Consider the following 14,253-nt stretch of genomic DNA (forward strand, 5'->3'; position numbering starts at 1 on the left):
CCATGATGTAATGGAACTCCAGCCAATGTTCCAGAGATCAGCTGATTGTAGTCATATGACCAAAAACAAAATTTTCCAGACTTTCTGTTCTATATCTGAATCTACGATTTACTACTAGCACCCAACAGGAAGCAAATATACATTCTTGGACTACCAACCATGTTCAAACCGTTCACAACCCCCGTCTCATCGAGGTTAGCCTCTTCAGGTGCCGTTATACTCAAGAACTTTGTCCGTGGAAAGAGACAGTCCAACCAATCTGCATCGACCAAAAAGGTGGTCAACCAATTATCTGCATTATCTGCCAGTAGAAAACAGCCAAAGTTGTTGAACTTGTGCAACGAAGATTTGATAAAGCACAAAACTATCGTGAATGCTTGGAACTTATTTAAGAGAAAGGTCCAGCAGAGAAAACACTTGCAATTAAAAAAACAATATAAGTCCATCTACAATGCCATGGAAGACTTGAAACAAACTAGTCCCAAGTTGTTTGAGTTGGCCAACGCTCAGCAGGAGGGCAAGAGATTCCCATTGGAAATGAGAATACCTACTGACTACCCACCAACCCAGCCTTGGGTCTACAACTACTCTCCAAAGAATAAGCAGTAGATGAAAGGAGAATAGAAACTCAGATTGTTGTATGTGTTCAACTTCTTACTCTTCTGCTCCTGTAGCTATATATCTAGCTAGAATCCCTAGCGGACCCCATGTACATATAGACCCACCGCTTCTGTTCAGATGATTCAGATAGTTTTAATATACATTAATTCATTACGATTCTATTCTATGACATAAACTGTAGGTTACATTGGCTGATGCTTAGTAGCTGGTGGCTAATCGTCCAAATTACGAGCCTTTCTCTTACGACTAGGTGTACTCAGATTACTTGATGCATCACGATCACTTGCTAAACCAGAAGAAGCGACTCGTATTGCCGCTCCTCCATTTGCTGGTTCTACAGAATCTTCGTAATCGTCCAAATCATCTTTGGTATTAGAGCTTCCTCCACCAGATCCCAGACTACCATTTACTCCATTCATCGTCACCCCCTGTCTCTTGTTTAGTGTCTTTATGTAGTTGACCGAACTCAAACTGAATATATGGTCATCGTCCGTATACTGTATTCTCTTTTTGTTGGAAGAGCCTCCACCTCCAGCTTTCGAGAAGTTTTCGAATCCTTTTACTATGTTTCCATAAGTGCTGTCGTTGAAATATTCGTTTTCCTTCTCGTATATTGAGTCCTCAAGCGCATTGAGTTTAGCTGTAAGCTCCTGTTTGCGCAAAATCAGCAGAGTCAACTGATTCTTGATCTCAGTGTATTTGTCTATACTGGAAGGTGCACCTGATGCTGAACCAGCTGAAGATGTTGATCCGGCTGCAACGGTGGAACTGCTCCCCGGCGCCAGCTTCGTTTTGGCGCTGCTGACGTCCTTGGCTTCTTTGCTGGACATATCTGAAACGAGAATATGGCGGTGCTTACTGGTTTTGCGATTGGTTGAGTTGTTGTTTCCAGAATGTAAATACTGAGAGACTGTATGAGAAGTTAGAAACCGAGAATAGTCTTAGTGAAAATTAATGGGAACAGGAAGTCCCTTGTGTACGTAACAGCTTATGTAATAAATGTAGAAGCCTCACCCGGAGCTCAGTTCCGGGCACGCAGATCACATGAAAGTGACTGACAAGGTGTCCGGGCAGTTCCGAGGGCGTCCGGTGATGAAATAGCTGCATGCAGTGCCCTCCTTTGGCACGAACCGAATGTTGACGGGCAATGGGAACTTGTTGCCTCGGCGCACGTGACAAATGTGATTATGTCGAAAACTCCGAGTCCGAGAGCAGACAGACGGAGTGCGGTGGGAAGGAACAATCAGATCAGGGAGACCAGCGAGAATCGTACGCTCCTCTAGAACTGTGTTATTGAGTCATTGGAGTGGCTTCAATGGATATGTGCCATTGTGGCGGTTATGAACGTTCAGAATGCGATTGAGGGGTAGAGTGAATCATTTTTGACGGTGCCAGCCAGAGAGGAACGCATGGTGCAAGTGAAAAATTTCAGCTACTGTTTGAGAGCAATTAGAATACTGTTATGAGCCAATAAACTAGTCAAACCAAATAGCCAATCAACCAGCCAACAAGCCGGTGGTAGCCAGCCTTGGGACAGGCATTGGCACACAAATAACCTGGTGTACTGTAACTACATCACCAGCCACCGTATCACTGCTCCATTATCAGTGCCATCTCATGAGCATTGGAGCTGTTGATGCAAGCTGTCGCTAATATGCCGCAACAAATTGGACTCATTTTTAGGGCAATTCTATCCAGTACCAATAAAGCACGAATCGCTTTATGAATCATAGCCTGGCCGTAGCATTTCAGCAATTTCGCAGGTTATGGTTTAACAGCGACGTACAAAACTTTTCACAGTCATATACGGTATACCCAAACATGGATTCGTGGACTTCGGCTCCTCCGTTGAACTCATATTCGTAATCCCCATTCAGATTGCCCTCTCATGATGCCCACCAGTTGCAATCTGGTGATCGCATTATGCACACTCTTCGGGTATCGGGACTGAGTGGTCCAGTTTCGCACAAAATTCGCACACGGTGAACAAGATGGCCCACACTTTTTTCACTCGACATATAAAGGGAACGAGATTTCCTCCTTGATTTCTCCTGGCATTGCGTACTGTGTATTTTTTGCATCTAGTCAATTATCTGATTTCCAGCTAATTACTTGCTTCTTTATCGATTCCCGCACTAACAATGTCCATCTCCAAGGTATTTGCTCGTTACGTCTACGACTCTCGTGGTAACCCCACTGTCGAAGTCGACGTCCACACTGAAAAGGGCTTGTTCAGAGCCATTGTTCCATCTGGTGCCTCCACTGGTATCCACGAAGCCTTGGAATTGAGAGACGGTGACAAGTCCAAGTGGTTGGGCAAGGGTGTCCTCAAGGCTGTTGCCAACGTTAACGAAACCATTGCTCCTGCTGTCGTCAAGGCTGGTCTCGACATCACCAACCAAGAAAAGGTTGATGAATTCTTGAACTCCTTAGATGGTACTCCTAACAAGTCCAAGTTGGGTGCCAACGCCATCCTCGGTGTCTCTTTGGCTGTTGCCAAGGCTGCTGCTGCCGAAAAGGGTGTACCATTGTACAAGCACTTGGCTGACATCTCTGGTGCTAAGCAAGACAAATATGTTTTGCCCGTTCCTTTCCAAAACGTCTTGAACGGTGGTTCCCACGCTGGTGGTGCTCTTGCCTTCCAAGAATTCATGATTGTGCCAACTGATGCTCCAACCTTCTCCGAAGCATTGAGAATTGGTTCCGAAGTCTACCACAACTTAAAGTCCTTGACCAAGAAGAGATACGGTCAATCTGCTGGTAACGTCGGTGACGAAGGTGGTGTTGCTCCAGACATTGGTTCTCCAAAGGAAGCCCTTGAGTTGATCACTGATGCCATTGAAAAGGCTGGCTACACCGGCAGAGTCGGTATTGCCTTGGACGTTGCTTCTTCTGAATTCTTCAAGGACGGCAAGTACGACTTGGATTTCAAGAACCCAGAATCTGACCCATCCAAGTGGTTGTCTGGTGAACAATTGGCTTCTTTGTACGGTGAATTGATTGAACAATATCCAATTGTTTCCATTGAAGATCCATTTGCCGAAGATGACTGGGACGCTTGGGTTCACTTCTTCGCCAAGGTCGGTGACAAGATCCAAATTGTCGGTGACGACTTGACTGTGACCAACCCAATCAGAATCAAGACTGCTATCGAAAAGAAGGCTGCCAACGCCTTGTTGTTGAAGGTCAACCAAATCGGTACTTTGACTGAATCAATCAAAGCTGCCAATGACTCCTATGCTGCTGGCTGGGGTGTCATGGTTTCCCACAGATCCGGTGAAACTGAAGACACTACCATTGCTGACCTTGTTGTCGGTTTGAGAGCTGGTCAAATCAAGACCGGTGCCCCAGCTAGATCCGAAAGATTGGCCAAGTTGAACCAAATCTTGAGAATCGAAGAGGAATTGGGTGAAGATGCCATCTACGCTGGTAAGAACTTCAAGATCTCTAACACTTTGTAATCATGTCAATGACATTTTTACTATTCAAAAAAGCTTTAATACGTTCACGAGTCTTACATAGATATTTGAGATATTTATTATGAACAAATTGCACTGTAGAATTAATATCTAAACTTGTAGAAGTCGTGTGATACTTTGTATACGACTACTTTTATACCAATGATATTTCTAACTTTCTAGATGTTCATGGTTCTATCATAGATTTTGACGTTCTATACACTTTAAAATTCTATTTAAATCTCTTCAGATGAGATCTTGTCCAATGCTTCAAATAATCTCTGCGCAGCATAGTAAGTCTCTTCAAAAGTGTTATACAATGGCAAAGGTGCAAATCTAATTACATCAGGTCTTCTTTCATCGCAGATGATAGCGTGGTTATGTAAGTATCCACTAACTCGTTCCATGATGTTCTTCTGTTTATCATCATAATGAGGCTGGAAAAGTACAGACAATTGAGCCCCTCTCTCCTCCTGGTTCAACGGGGTCAAAATGGTAAAGCCAATCTTACTTCTGTCGGTATCATTATCAGACCTGAAGTAGTACTTGGAAGAGACAAGCAAATCTTGCAAGAATTGAGTCAAAGCTATGCTCTTTTTTCTCAACTTGGGTACACCGCCTACCTTCTTGAAGAGCTCCAACGAAGATTTCACAGCAACTACATCTATAACTGAAGGATTGGATTGTCTATATGACAAAGCTGAATTAATGGGATCAAATTCTTCCAACATCTTGAATCTGTCCGAAGCATTGTTTCCCCACCAGCCAGCAAGTCTAGGGGAAAAGCTTGTTTTGGAGTTATCCTTGGTGTACTGTTCATGAACATAAATACCAGCAATACCACCCGGGCCAGAGTTCAAATATTTGTATGAACACCAAGCAGCAAAGTCTACATTCCAATCGTGCAACTTCAAAGGCACATTTCCGACAGCATGCGCCAAGTCCCAGCCGACGACGATTTCATTCTTACCCTTGTTCTTGACATAGTTGGTGATTTCCTCGATCTTGAAGAATTGTCCAGTATAGTATTGAATTCCTGGAAAGCACACCATGGCCAATTCGTCGATATTGTCATCTACAGCCTTTTTAATTTGTTCAGTGGTAAGGTACGTGTTACCGGGAAGGACCTTCAATTGCACCAAATGGCTCTCATCGTATCCATGAAGCTTCACCAAATTCAAAAAGGCATAGTAATCAGATGGAAAAGCCTGTTTTTCAAACAAGATCTTTGTTCTTTTGTCCTTGGGCTTGTAGAAATTTATTAAGAGAGCATTCAAGTTGCTTGTCAACGACCCCATGACTGCTACTTCGTTCTCTTTGGCTCCTACTATTGGGGCTACAAGGGGAACTAAGGGAAGATCAATATCTACCCATGGCGTCTTCCCTTCACTCTGGCCAGGATGGTTGAAATGAGATTCTACTCCTCGTTCGATCCAAGCATTCAACTCATCGTTGATAGCCTGTTTCGTGGATTTTGGCATCAATCCAAGCGAATTTCCGCAGAGATAGATTGAGTCGGTGTTCTCATTGAATTGAGATGTTTCGATTCCCAACGACTTGAAAGTAGGAACTGCAAACTCATCCTTGTATGTTGGATACTTGGTGTCCAACTCCTGGGCCTTTTCGAGGGACATTTTCGTCAAACGTGGTTTTGGAACTGAATGAAAAGTAAACCTAGAAATCTGGAGATCTGACTAACTTTTCAATCCATATTGGATCGGTGCTGTGTGCAGGTGACTCTGAAGAAACTTTTTGCAACTAGAATACTAGTAAAGGTAATATGGAAAAGTAGAATGTTTAATAGGGCAGGGATAGAGATTACTGTTGAAAGAAATTCTTTGAAACCGATTATTGTCCATGGTGCTGTGTGTTTGAACACTCTGTTATTGGTAAGAGAATAGTAACTGCTACGGTTGATTATTTCGCAAGAACTAGAACTACTATCATAAATACGTGAACTTTGTTTCTCCAAATTTCGATGATTTTTGTAGAATTATATAATCAGTCTATAATTTTGTTGGAGTTTGGGATTGTCTTTATTATCTTTTGCTAAATAGTATTATTATCTTTCTAAGGACTATTGTCCAATAATCCCATAACTCTATTAGAATGGATGCCACTCTATTGAAGCTTGCCTTTGTTTCTTTTCAATATACTTATAAACATACTAAATATCATTCCCATTGGTTACCATTTGCATGACAAAATTTAGCCATACTTATAGCTATACTTTTATATATCCATACAAATACTAGCGTGGTGTAGAATTTCGCAGCCGAGATCAATTTGATTTTCTTAGCAGGCACAGAAATCAAGTCGCAATTATTCAATTCAATTAATTTCGAGAGAAATCGACTACATCTACTTTGTTCTTCATTACAATTAGTACATTTATTTGTAGATATCTACAGCAATACTCAAATCCACGCATATATATACGACATACTTACAAGCATATCTACCAATGATTCACTCAGTATTAATATGTATGTATAAGGACAATATGACTTGCATTTGTTACAAATCATTCAGGTTTTGATTCATAATTCATACTAACATCCTAGTTAACAACGACGGTTTGCCTCGGTTGATGAAATTCTACACTCCAGTAGATATACCCACACAGATACTATTGGTTCAACAAGTTTACAAGTTGATCTCTTCTAGAACAGCACTGGAATGTTCTTTCATTACGCCTCCTTCATTGTTAGAGGACTTGGACGATATCATGGTGATCTACAGACACTATGCTACACTTTATTTTGTATTCGTAGTCGACGACCAAGAGTCGGAGTTAGGAATCCTTGATTTAATCCAGGTATTTGTCGAATGCCTCGACAAGTGCTTCACTAACGTGTGTGAGTTGGATTTGGTGTTTGGCTGGCAGGTATTGCAGACAGTCTTGGAAGAAATTATTCAGGGAGGCATGGTTATTGATACAAATATCAGCCGCATTGTAGCGGCAGTCGATGAGGCCAATAGTCAGAAGAGTAGTACAACGTCTGCTAGCAGTATAAGTGCCTCTTTCTTGCTGGCTGTCTCCAGGGATAGAAGCTTCTGGGGAAGATGACTTTGAGTGCAATATAGTTTTGCATGCTTCATTATCATTTACTAGTCATTACTAGTATACAAATAATAGATCATTATGATCTAACTCCAATACTGATGAATCATCTATTACTAATAAATAATCTATGAATGAAAATTCATTATCATCTAATATACACATGGTAGAAAATCTATGTACAAGGTGTCTTCCGCAAAGTCACTTCGAAGAAAATGGATTCCACCAGTATCCCTTCTTGGCCTGAGCTGCAAGTTTCTCTACTTCCAAGAGTTCTTCTTGTGCTTTGTCTATTTGTTCTCTTTGGTATTCTTCTGCCCTCTTCTTTTCAAATTGATTGTAGTCAATCAACTGCTGGTTTAAGTTTCTCTGCTCCTTTTCCAAAGGAGACCCGATAGGACCCGTTTTCCACACAGGTTCGTCGGACTGAGATGTCTTCTTGACGATCTCCATCAACTCCTGTTGTTCTCTTTGCCTATATGCCTTGTTTTTCTCATAGTCTTCTCTGATCTCTGGTGAAAAACTGGCAATCAACTGTTCATCAGTGGGGGTGGTATAGATAAAACAAAGAACACCAGTTCCAATGATACAACTTCCGGCGAAATACACCCTCGCCCAACGGTACCACAATGGCTTTGCCGACATGATAGAATGGATATGGACTACAAGCTGTCAAGCCGTCGAATGATATCAGCAACAGATGTAAGCTGAAGCAATGAAGATGTGAGAATGTCGCTTCAACAAATTAAAGAGCAATGTCGCGCTAGCTCGAAAAATGTCTCAAAGTCTAGTCTGATGACACAATCTTAGCGTGGTGAAGCAATGTATGTCACATGATCTAGCATCACGTTGCATATTCATCCACTTAAGTTTAAGTCAAGTACTACGTCATATTCCAAAGGGGCTAAACCGTCATATGACAATGGGTGCCAAAGCTACACTGCAGTGGGTAACTCTGGAACTGTGCAATATGCATCACTTGTTCGTGATGGAGATAGCCCCACTTGGTTTCCTTTTTATAACCCAACATTCGAAACTTGATCACATGACGCACGCTTGAATTTTTCACTTCTCTGCCCAAGCTACATTTGCTTACTAGCCAATTGTATTGGCTGTTCGGCTGTCTCCAGACTTCTGATTAGCAGCAGACTCATCCAGCGAATCCCGTTGCGGTCATTTCCGACACAATGAGCCAACCGTTTACTACTCCTATTTTCACGCGTAATTTGTCAATAATTTGCCTTTTTTTAGCCTTGGATCCGTCCACAAAATCCTAATCTATCAATTCAACATCGCGCTCACTGCCTCGTTTGTGTGGCAGAGAAAAAATTTCTATACGAGCTATACGAGCGAATATCAATAATTACATAGATACCTGTGCTTCTTACTGCTCCCACAATATAGATCAAGGCTTGTCTTCACGATCTGTCTCTCGTTTACGTTCAGTCATCGTTCAGTCGCTTCTCCCATCCCTTCCGGACCAATCCTGGCGGTTTCTTTATAACCGGGGCCACTTGTAGTTTCAGCATTGAATCTGCAAAACGATTGCACCACTATCCGCTAGCAACAATCTTGTCTAGGGAAAATATATCCACCTATAATCGACTAAAGTCACTAGCTATAGATAAACAACTACTGGCTGGTTTAGTCAAGTATAGATAAACAACTTCTTCAATTACTTCGACAACAGCCAAACAACTGCTGTGTCTACATTCTGTTGTAGTACATAGTTTGTCTCTATTCACAACACTCACCATATAGGCGTTTCATTAAGCCAGCTTCCATTTCTATCACCTACCATTCAACAACGGGTACAGCAACGGTTTTTTCAACAAAAATAGTAGACATGGACAGCGATAACAATTCAACCAATCACAATCAATCCGATCAGCCTTCGTCTCCAGACCACGGCAAGAAAGGGGGCAGATCTTCCACGGGGAAGAGAAAGTACCACCAAAAGTCTCGTAGTGGCTGCTCTACTTGTAAAAAGAGAAGAGTCAAATGTGATGAAACAAAGCCTTCGTGTAACAAATGTAAACACATGAACTTGGTCTGTGGTTATTTGATAGACGATCCTGCTGATGGTGACAAGCTGGAAAAGTCGAACCAGCCAATTTCACTCGCGAAGGAACTTAGCAATGTTTCTGATTCTGACGATTTGCCAGCTGTTAAGAAGAGAAAGACATCTCATCCCGTTTCTCCTGTTGCTAGAGAGGGATCGATGTCTGCTTCAAGCTCGTCGGGGTCTATCACTCAACAAGCTACTCCATCACTTACTCCAAGTCCTAATATGAATGAAGACAAAATTCCTCCTGTGACTCCTCTGCTTTCAGCTTTAGGTCTTGGAGGTCTTCCCAGTGGTCTTTCCGGTCTAGCCTCTTCAGGTCTTCCTGCTGGTCTTGCTTCTACCTTGACTTCGGGTCTTTTAAATGCTGGAAATCTCAATAACCTTAACATCAGCCACCTTGTCAATGGACTTAGTGGTATGGGTGGTGATCTCAGCAGCTTGGGAAATTTGGCTAACCTCTCAAACTTAGCCACTTTGGCCCAATTGCCTATTGACTTGAGCAATTTGGGCAACTTGCTTGATCCCCAAGTCCCCAGTGCTAAAACTAATAGTGCTTCTACTCCAGCTATGCCCAACTTGGGTGGTATAGGTCTGTTTTTGACCAATCAAAAGCCCGCATCAGCTTCTCTGGAAACATTCTCTTCTCGTGAGCTTCCACAGGAACATGAATCAGTAGAAAGAACATCTTTGCCAAACATATCTCCCAATATCAACACCCTGATCCCAGCCAACCCTCTTTCCTCGGATATGTCTGGTTCTAATTTGAATATGCTTGATTTAAGATTGATGTTTCACTACACTTCCCAAGTCTCCAACACCATTACTGGGGCTGGTATTTCGGATACTAACATTTGGAACTACGATATCCCGATGTTGGCGTTCGAGTATCCCTTCTTGATGCACTCCATATTGGCTTTCTCTGCTACTCACTTGTCGAGAACTGAAAAAGGGTTGGATCAGTGTGTAACATGCCATAGAGGAGAAGCATTACGTTTGTTACGAGAGGCCGTGCTTGACATTAATTCTAACAACACAGATGCATTGGTTGCTAGTGCCTTGATCTTGATCATGGACTCATTGGCTAATGCGTCATTCCCTTCTTCTACGTCTCCTAAATCGTTACCGGCTTCAGCATGGATTTTTCATGTTAAAGGTGCTGCTACTATTTTGACAGCTGTATGGCCCCTTACAGAAGCTTCAAGATTCTACAAGTTTATCTCTGTGGACTTGGGTGATTTGGGTGACATAATAAATCAAAGGGTAAACCTCGGCAAGGATCATTTAAACGATTCAAACAGGTACTTCACTGACTTGGAATGTCATGATTCTGACATCGCCGATTTGTTCCCTGTAGAAGTCGACTCACCTTACCTTGTGACATTGGCCTACTTGAACAAGTTGCACAAGGAGAGATACAAGTCAGATTTCATCTTACGTATCTTTGCCTTCCCTGCCTTGTTAGATAAGTCTTTCTTGTCGTTATTAATGACAGGAGATGTAAAGGCTATGAGAGTTATGAGATCATACTACAAGCTCTTGAGATCTTTCACTATGGAAATGAAGGATAAGGTGTGGTTCTTAGAAGGTGTATCACAGGTATTGCCAGTCGATGTAGAGGAATACGCTGGTGGTGCTGGTGGTATGCACATGATGTTGGACTTCCTTGGTGGAGGTCCTGCCATTGTAGACAACGATATAGATGACCAGATTACGACATTTGATCCCAGCGGAACTCTTGCTAACAAGCTTATTGACACTAATAATTTACCGAGTGATATAACCAGCAGTCTAGAGGTGATGCAAGGTGATAATGAGTTTGTAAATTTGAAATAGGCATGAGTGCCTGTTTTTTCTTGATATATGTTCCACTATCTTAAATTAATGTACATTACGAGCTGTTTGAACAATATGATACTTTTTATGCGCTGTCTCTTTGGTCTAATTGGAAAATATTTCAGCTATTATTCTACAGAAAATCTATCCAAATTGGATTATCAAGTTGCAATTATTTTTTGAGAAACTTTGATCAGCATGAATGACAGAAACGCATATGGTTTCTGGACGAATTTAGCACCGTGAGCAAAACTGAATCACAAACTGAATCACAAACTGAATCACGAAATGTGAGTCTTTCACTCAAGATATAGTATAGACCAAGTCCGTTCCGTTTTTGTGGACATCTGCGATAGCTACAAAATGTGTCGACTTTAGATGTGTCTTCGTGGAGTCAATCTTTTAGCAATAAAGCAATCTGATATTGACAGATAGCCCACCGTCTATTCTCTATAAGGTACACTATTTGCACCCAAAATGGACATGCATATGGGGGTTGCTCGTTTTGGGCTATCTCTTTCCTAATTAAGCTGTATTTCTGATATCTAGGAGATGTCAGACGTCTTGCTTATTCCAAGTTGGAAGGGACAAAAACAGAGCAATTGAATACGAATTTGAAGGGGTGGGGGTGAAACAAGAGAAGGAAAATAAACAGGGATGCTCTAATATGAAATTTAAAGAAGGGGACATAGAAGGGAGCGATGGATACAGTGTAAAAGATTTAGAAAAGAATGCTCTCAGAGTAATGGGGTATAGTGGTACCAGTGTAGAACGAGGCTCACTAGCAAGTAGTAGTAAGAGTGCTGGTATGGATCTTAGTATTCGGCTAACAAACAGTGGTGCTAGCAATAAACCGGCGATAGACGTTCACAACTGTCGTCTGATTTCTGAAACAACTCTAGACCACACAGCGAGATTTATCTAGACTAATGTAACCAGCCAGTCCTCTGCAACAGGAGCCCCATCTACAGGAATGGCTAGCACCTTGTAGCCTCAGGATTTCAGTAGTAGTTTCTGCTCGTTTACGACGCGAGCCGGAATTGTCTACAGTAGCCCTGGACGAACAATGAGAAGCAGAGCGTCCAAGGGGTATGTGACTTTTCTGCCTGGAGAGGGTCCGTGCAAAGGTGGGGTGCTACCAATTGTGAATGGACCGGCCAGAGATAGTAGTTAATACGATTACGTTTACGTTTACCAGCACGGAAACAGTAGTCCCTAAACAGGTCTAGTTTCAGATTGCCTCTCTTGGCTATACCATGCTTATATGTCAGTAGCCACCGCTGAACTAGTGAGTATTGTGGAATACTATAGACGGTAATCGGTAATCCCTGAGAACAATACTACCGAGCAATGCTACTATGTACCGAATTTAATAGTGAATTTATTAGTGAATTTATTAGTGAGAAATGGTGACAAGAAGCACAGCTTAAAACAGCAGCTTCTATCTGTGTTGACTGGATACGTTTATCTGACGATACTCCTACTATGTGTACCTCAGGTACTTTTTGCCACCTCTGAAATCTCTACTTAGACCAAAAAATGGCAGAAATATCAAGCCTACAAGATATTCTGCTGCCCCTAATAATCTCGCTGGTTATCTCACTTTCTCGCTCACACACCTTTTTGTTGTGTTGGAGAAGTCAACGAGAAAAAAAATGAGAACAGAAAAAATGAAAACAAATTATTGCCATATGATCTCAGTTTAGCTGCGTCTGTTTTTTTCTCCTCCACCGTGATAATCGTGTTTGTAGAGATCCACCAGCTTCTATAGTATCGTCGTTGTTAAGTAGTGTTTTGTCCAACTCGCTACCCTTCCCAGTCTATTTATTTGCTTCACCTCCAACGTCAAAAACCCCTCCACAGATTCTTGCTCGGTGGTTTTTTCTGTTCCCCTACCCCCAGTTCGACAAATATTAACGTCCACTCCAGACTATACTGAAGAGCTTCGATAACGCTGCATCGCTAGTTAGTCGTATCGTTCCCGCATACATAAGTATAACTTGTCTGTTTATTTTTGACAAATACAATCTGATATTCCTAGACTTCTAGACTTCTACCTATAACTCTTCAATTCCATAATGCAAACCATAAAGTGTGTTGTTGTCGGCGATGGTGCCGTCGGTAAAACATGTTTGTTGATCTCATATACCACCAGCAAGTTCCCCGCTGACTATGTTCCTACCGTGTTCGATAACTATGCCGTCACCGTCATGATTGGTGACGAGCCTTTCACCTTGGGCTTGTTTGATACCGCCGGACAAGAAGATTACGACAGATTAAGACCCTTGTCCTATCCCTCTACCGATGTGTTCCTTGTTTGTTTCTCGGTGATCGCCCCAGCATCTTTTGAAAACGTCAAAGAAAAATGGTTCCCAGAAGTCCACCACCATTGTCCTGGTGTCCCATGTTTAATTGTCGGTACTCAAACCGATTTAAGACACGACGAGGTTATTTTACAAAGATTGCATAGACAAAAGTTGTCGCCAATCACCAACGAACAAGGTGAAAAATTGGCTAAGGAATTGAGAGCCGTCAAGTACGTGGAATGTTCTGCCTTGACCCAAAGAGGCTTGAAGACAGTGTTTGACGAGGCCATTGTGGCTGCGTTAGAGCCACCTGTGATCAAGAAGTCCAAGAAGTGTACCATTTTGTAATTTATTCGGAACGATTCGTTGGCTATAACTATTATTCTCCCCTCCTCCTTATTGCTATTAATTCTTTTGATTGCCTATATCTTCATTTCCTACCCTCTCATTGGGACCAGACAGTCAATACAATTGAAGTAAAAACGACCCAGACTGAAACAAGTTTCCTAACTGACTTGATGTCGATAGGTCTGAGGTATCAGTTCTCTTTTTTAGCTCTTGGGATTGTCTTCCACGTACAGTTTTTATTCTCGGGCTGGATTGCCAGCTTCCTTCTTTCTTGTCATGGTTTCCTCTTGATTTTATATTAATAATATATATTTAGTAAATTAAAAGCTTACAAACAAGGTGTAGAAAGTCGATTATAGTTTTGTCAATCTGTCAGAATCCATCAATGGGTATTTAGATCAATTTACTCAATATATTGATGCAATTCTCTGTAATCGCGTTCCGTGGGATTATTGGTCACAAGATGTTATAACTGATATAGTAGTGTTTTACACCTGCCAAGCTTCGGAAAAAAAACATTATAACCTGGATTTATAAATACAAGACATTTCATAG

The 14,253-nt window shown here is 41.8% G+C and overlaps 8 protein-coding genes across 8 annotated transcripts; 5 read left to right on the forward strand and 3 right to left on the reverse strand. All coding sequences in view use genetic code 12, as the record gives it.

Moving 5' to 3' along the window:
* The first annotated feature begins 154 nt into the window (after positions 1-154).
* On the forward strand, positions 155-776 carry PICST_76616 (mitochondrial 54S ribosomal protein YmL28). Its single transcript, XM_001382654.1, has one exon. The coding sequence runs from the start codon at positions 160-162 to the stop codon at positions 607-609; it is 450 nt and encodes a 149-aa protein (XP_001382691.1). The 5' UTR covers positions 155-159; the 3' UTR covers positions 610-776.
* Positions 777-833: 57 nt separating this feature from the next.
* On the reverse strand, positions 834-1,331 carry PICST_40752 (predicted protein; the record flags this gene model as incomplete). The annotated part of the gene is made up of 2 exons (XM_001383180.1): positions 834-985; positions 1,022-1,331. Coding segments are annotated over 2 exons (462 nt in total), but the record flags the coding sequence as incomplete, so codon positions are not given.
* A 1,346-nt stretch (positions 1,332-2,677) lies between these two features.
* Positions 2,678-4,170, forward strand: ENO1 (enolase I). The gene has a single exon (XM_001382655.1). It carries the CDS (start codon positions 2,763-2,765, stop codon positions 4,080-4,082), a length of 1,320 nt encoding a protein of 439 aa, XP_001382692.1. The 5' UTR covers positions 2,678-2,762; the 3' UTR covers positions 4,083-4,170.
* Positions 4,171-4,315: 145 nt separating this feature from the next.
* On the reverse strand, positions 4,316-5,713 carry BNA5 (Kynureninase (L-kynurenine hydrolase); the record flags this gene model as incomplete). The annotated part of the gene is made up of 1 exon (XM_001383181.1): positions 4,316-5,713. The coding sequence occupies one exon, from the start codon at positions 5,711-5,713 to the stop codon at positions 4,316-4,318; it is 1,398 nt and encodes a 465-aa protein (XP_001383218.1).
* Positions 5,714-6,669: 956 nt separating this feature from the next.
* Positions 6,670-7,149, forward strand: PICST_55999 (predicted protein; the record flags this gene model as incomplete). Its single annotated transcript, XM_001382656.1, has 1 exon — positions 6,670-7,149. One exon carries the CDS (start codon positions 6,670-6,672, stop codon positions 7,147-7,149), a length of 480 nt encoding a protein of 159 aa, XP_001382693.2.
* Positions 7,150-7,344: 195 nt separating this feature from the next.
* Positions 7,345-7,788, reverse strand: PICST_55406 (predicted protein; the record flags this gene model as incomplete). The annotated part of the gene is made up of 1 exon (XM_001383182.1): positions 7,345-7,788. The coding sequence occupies one exon, from the start codon at positions 7,786-7,788 to the stop codon at positions 7,345-7,347; it is 444 nt and encodes a 147-aa protein (XP_001383219.1).
* Positions 7,789-8,989: 1,201 nt separating this feature from the next.
* PICST_40526 (sterol uptake control protein 2) lies at positions 8,990-11,044 on the forward strand (the record flags this gene model as incomplete). The annotated part of the gene is made up of 3 exons (XM_001382657.1): positions 8,990-9,283; positions 9,326-9,425; positions 9,528-11,044. The coding sequence occupies 3 exons, from the start codon at positions 8,990-8,992 to the stop codon at positions 11,042-11,044; spliced, it is 1,911 nt and encodes a 636-aa protein (XP_001382694.2).
* Positions 11,045-13,122: 2,078 nt separating this feature from the next.
* Positions 13,123-13,698, forward strand: CDC42 (Cell division control protein 42 homolog; the record flags this gene model as incomplete). Its single annotated transcript, XM_001382658.1, has 1 exon — positions 13,123-13,698. The coding sequence occupies one exon, from the start codon at positions 13,123-13,125 to the stop codon at positions 13,696-13,698; it is 576 nt and encodes a 191-aa protein (XP_001382695.1).
* Positions 13,699-14,253: the final 555 nt, after the last annotated feature.

Source organism: Scheffersomyces stipitis, chromosome 2 (genome assembly GCF_000209165.1).
Source record: "Scheffersomyces stipitis CBS 6054 chromosome 2, complete sequence".
Lineage (NCBI taxonomy): Eukaryota > Fungi > Ascomycota > Pichiomycetes > Serinales > Debaryomycetaceae > Scheffersomyces > Scheffersomyces stipitis.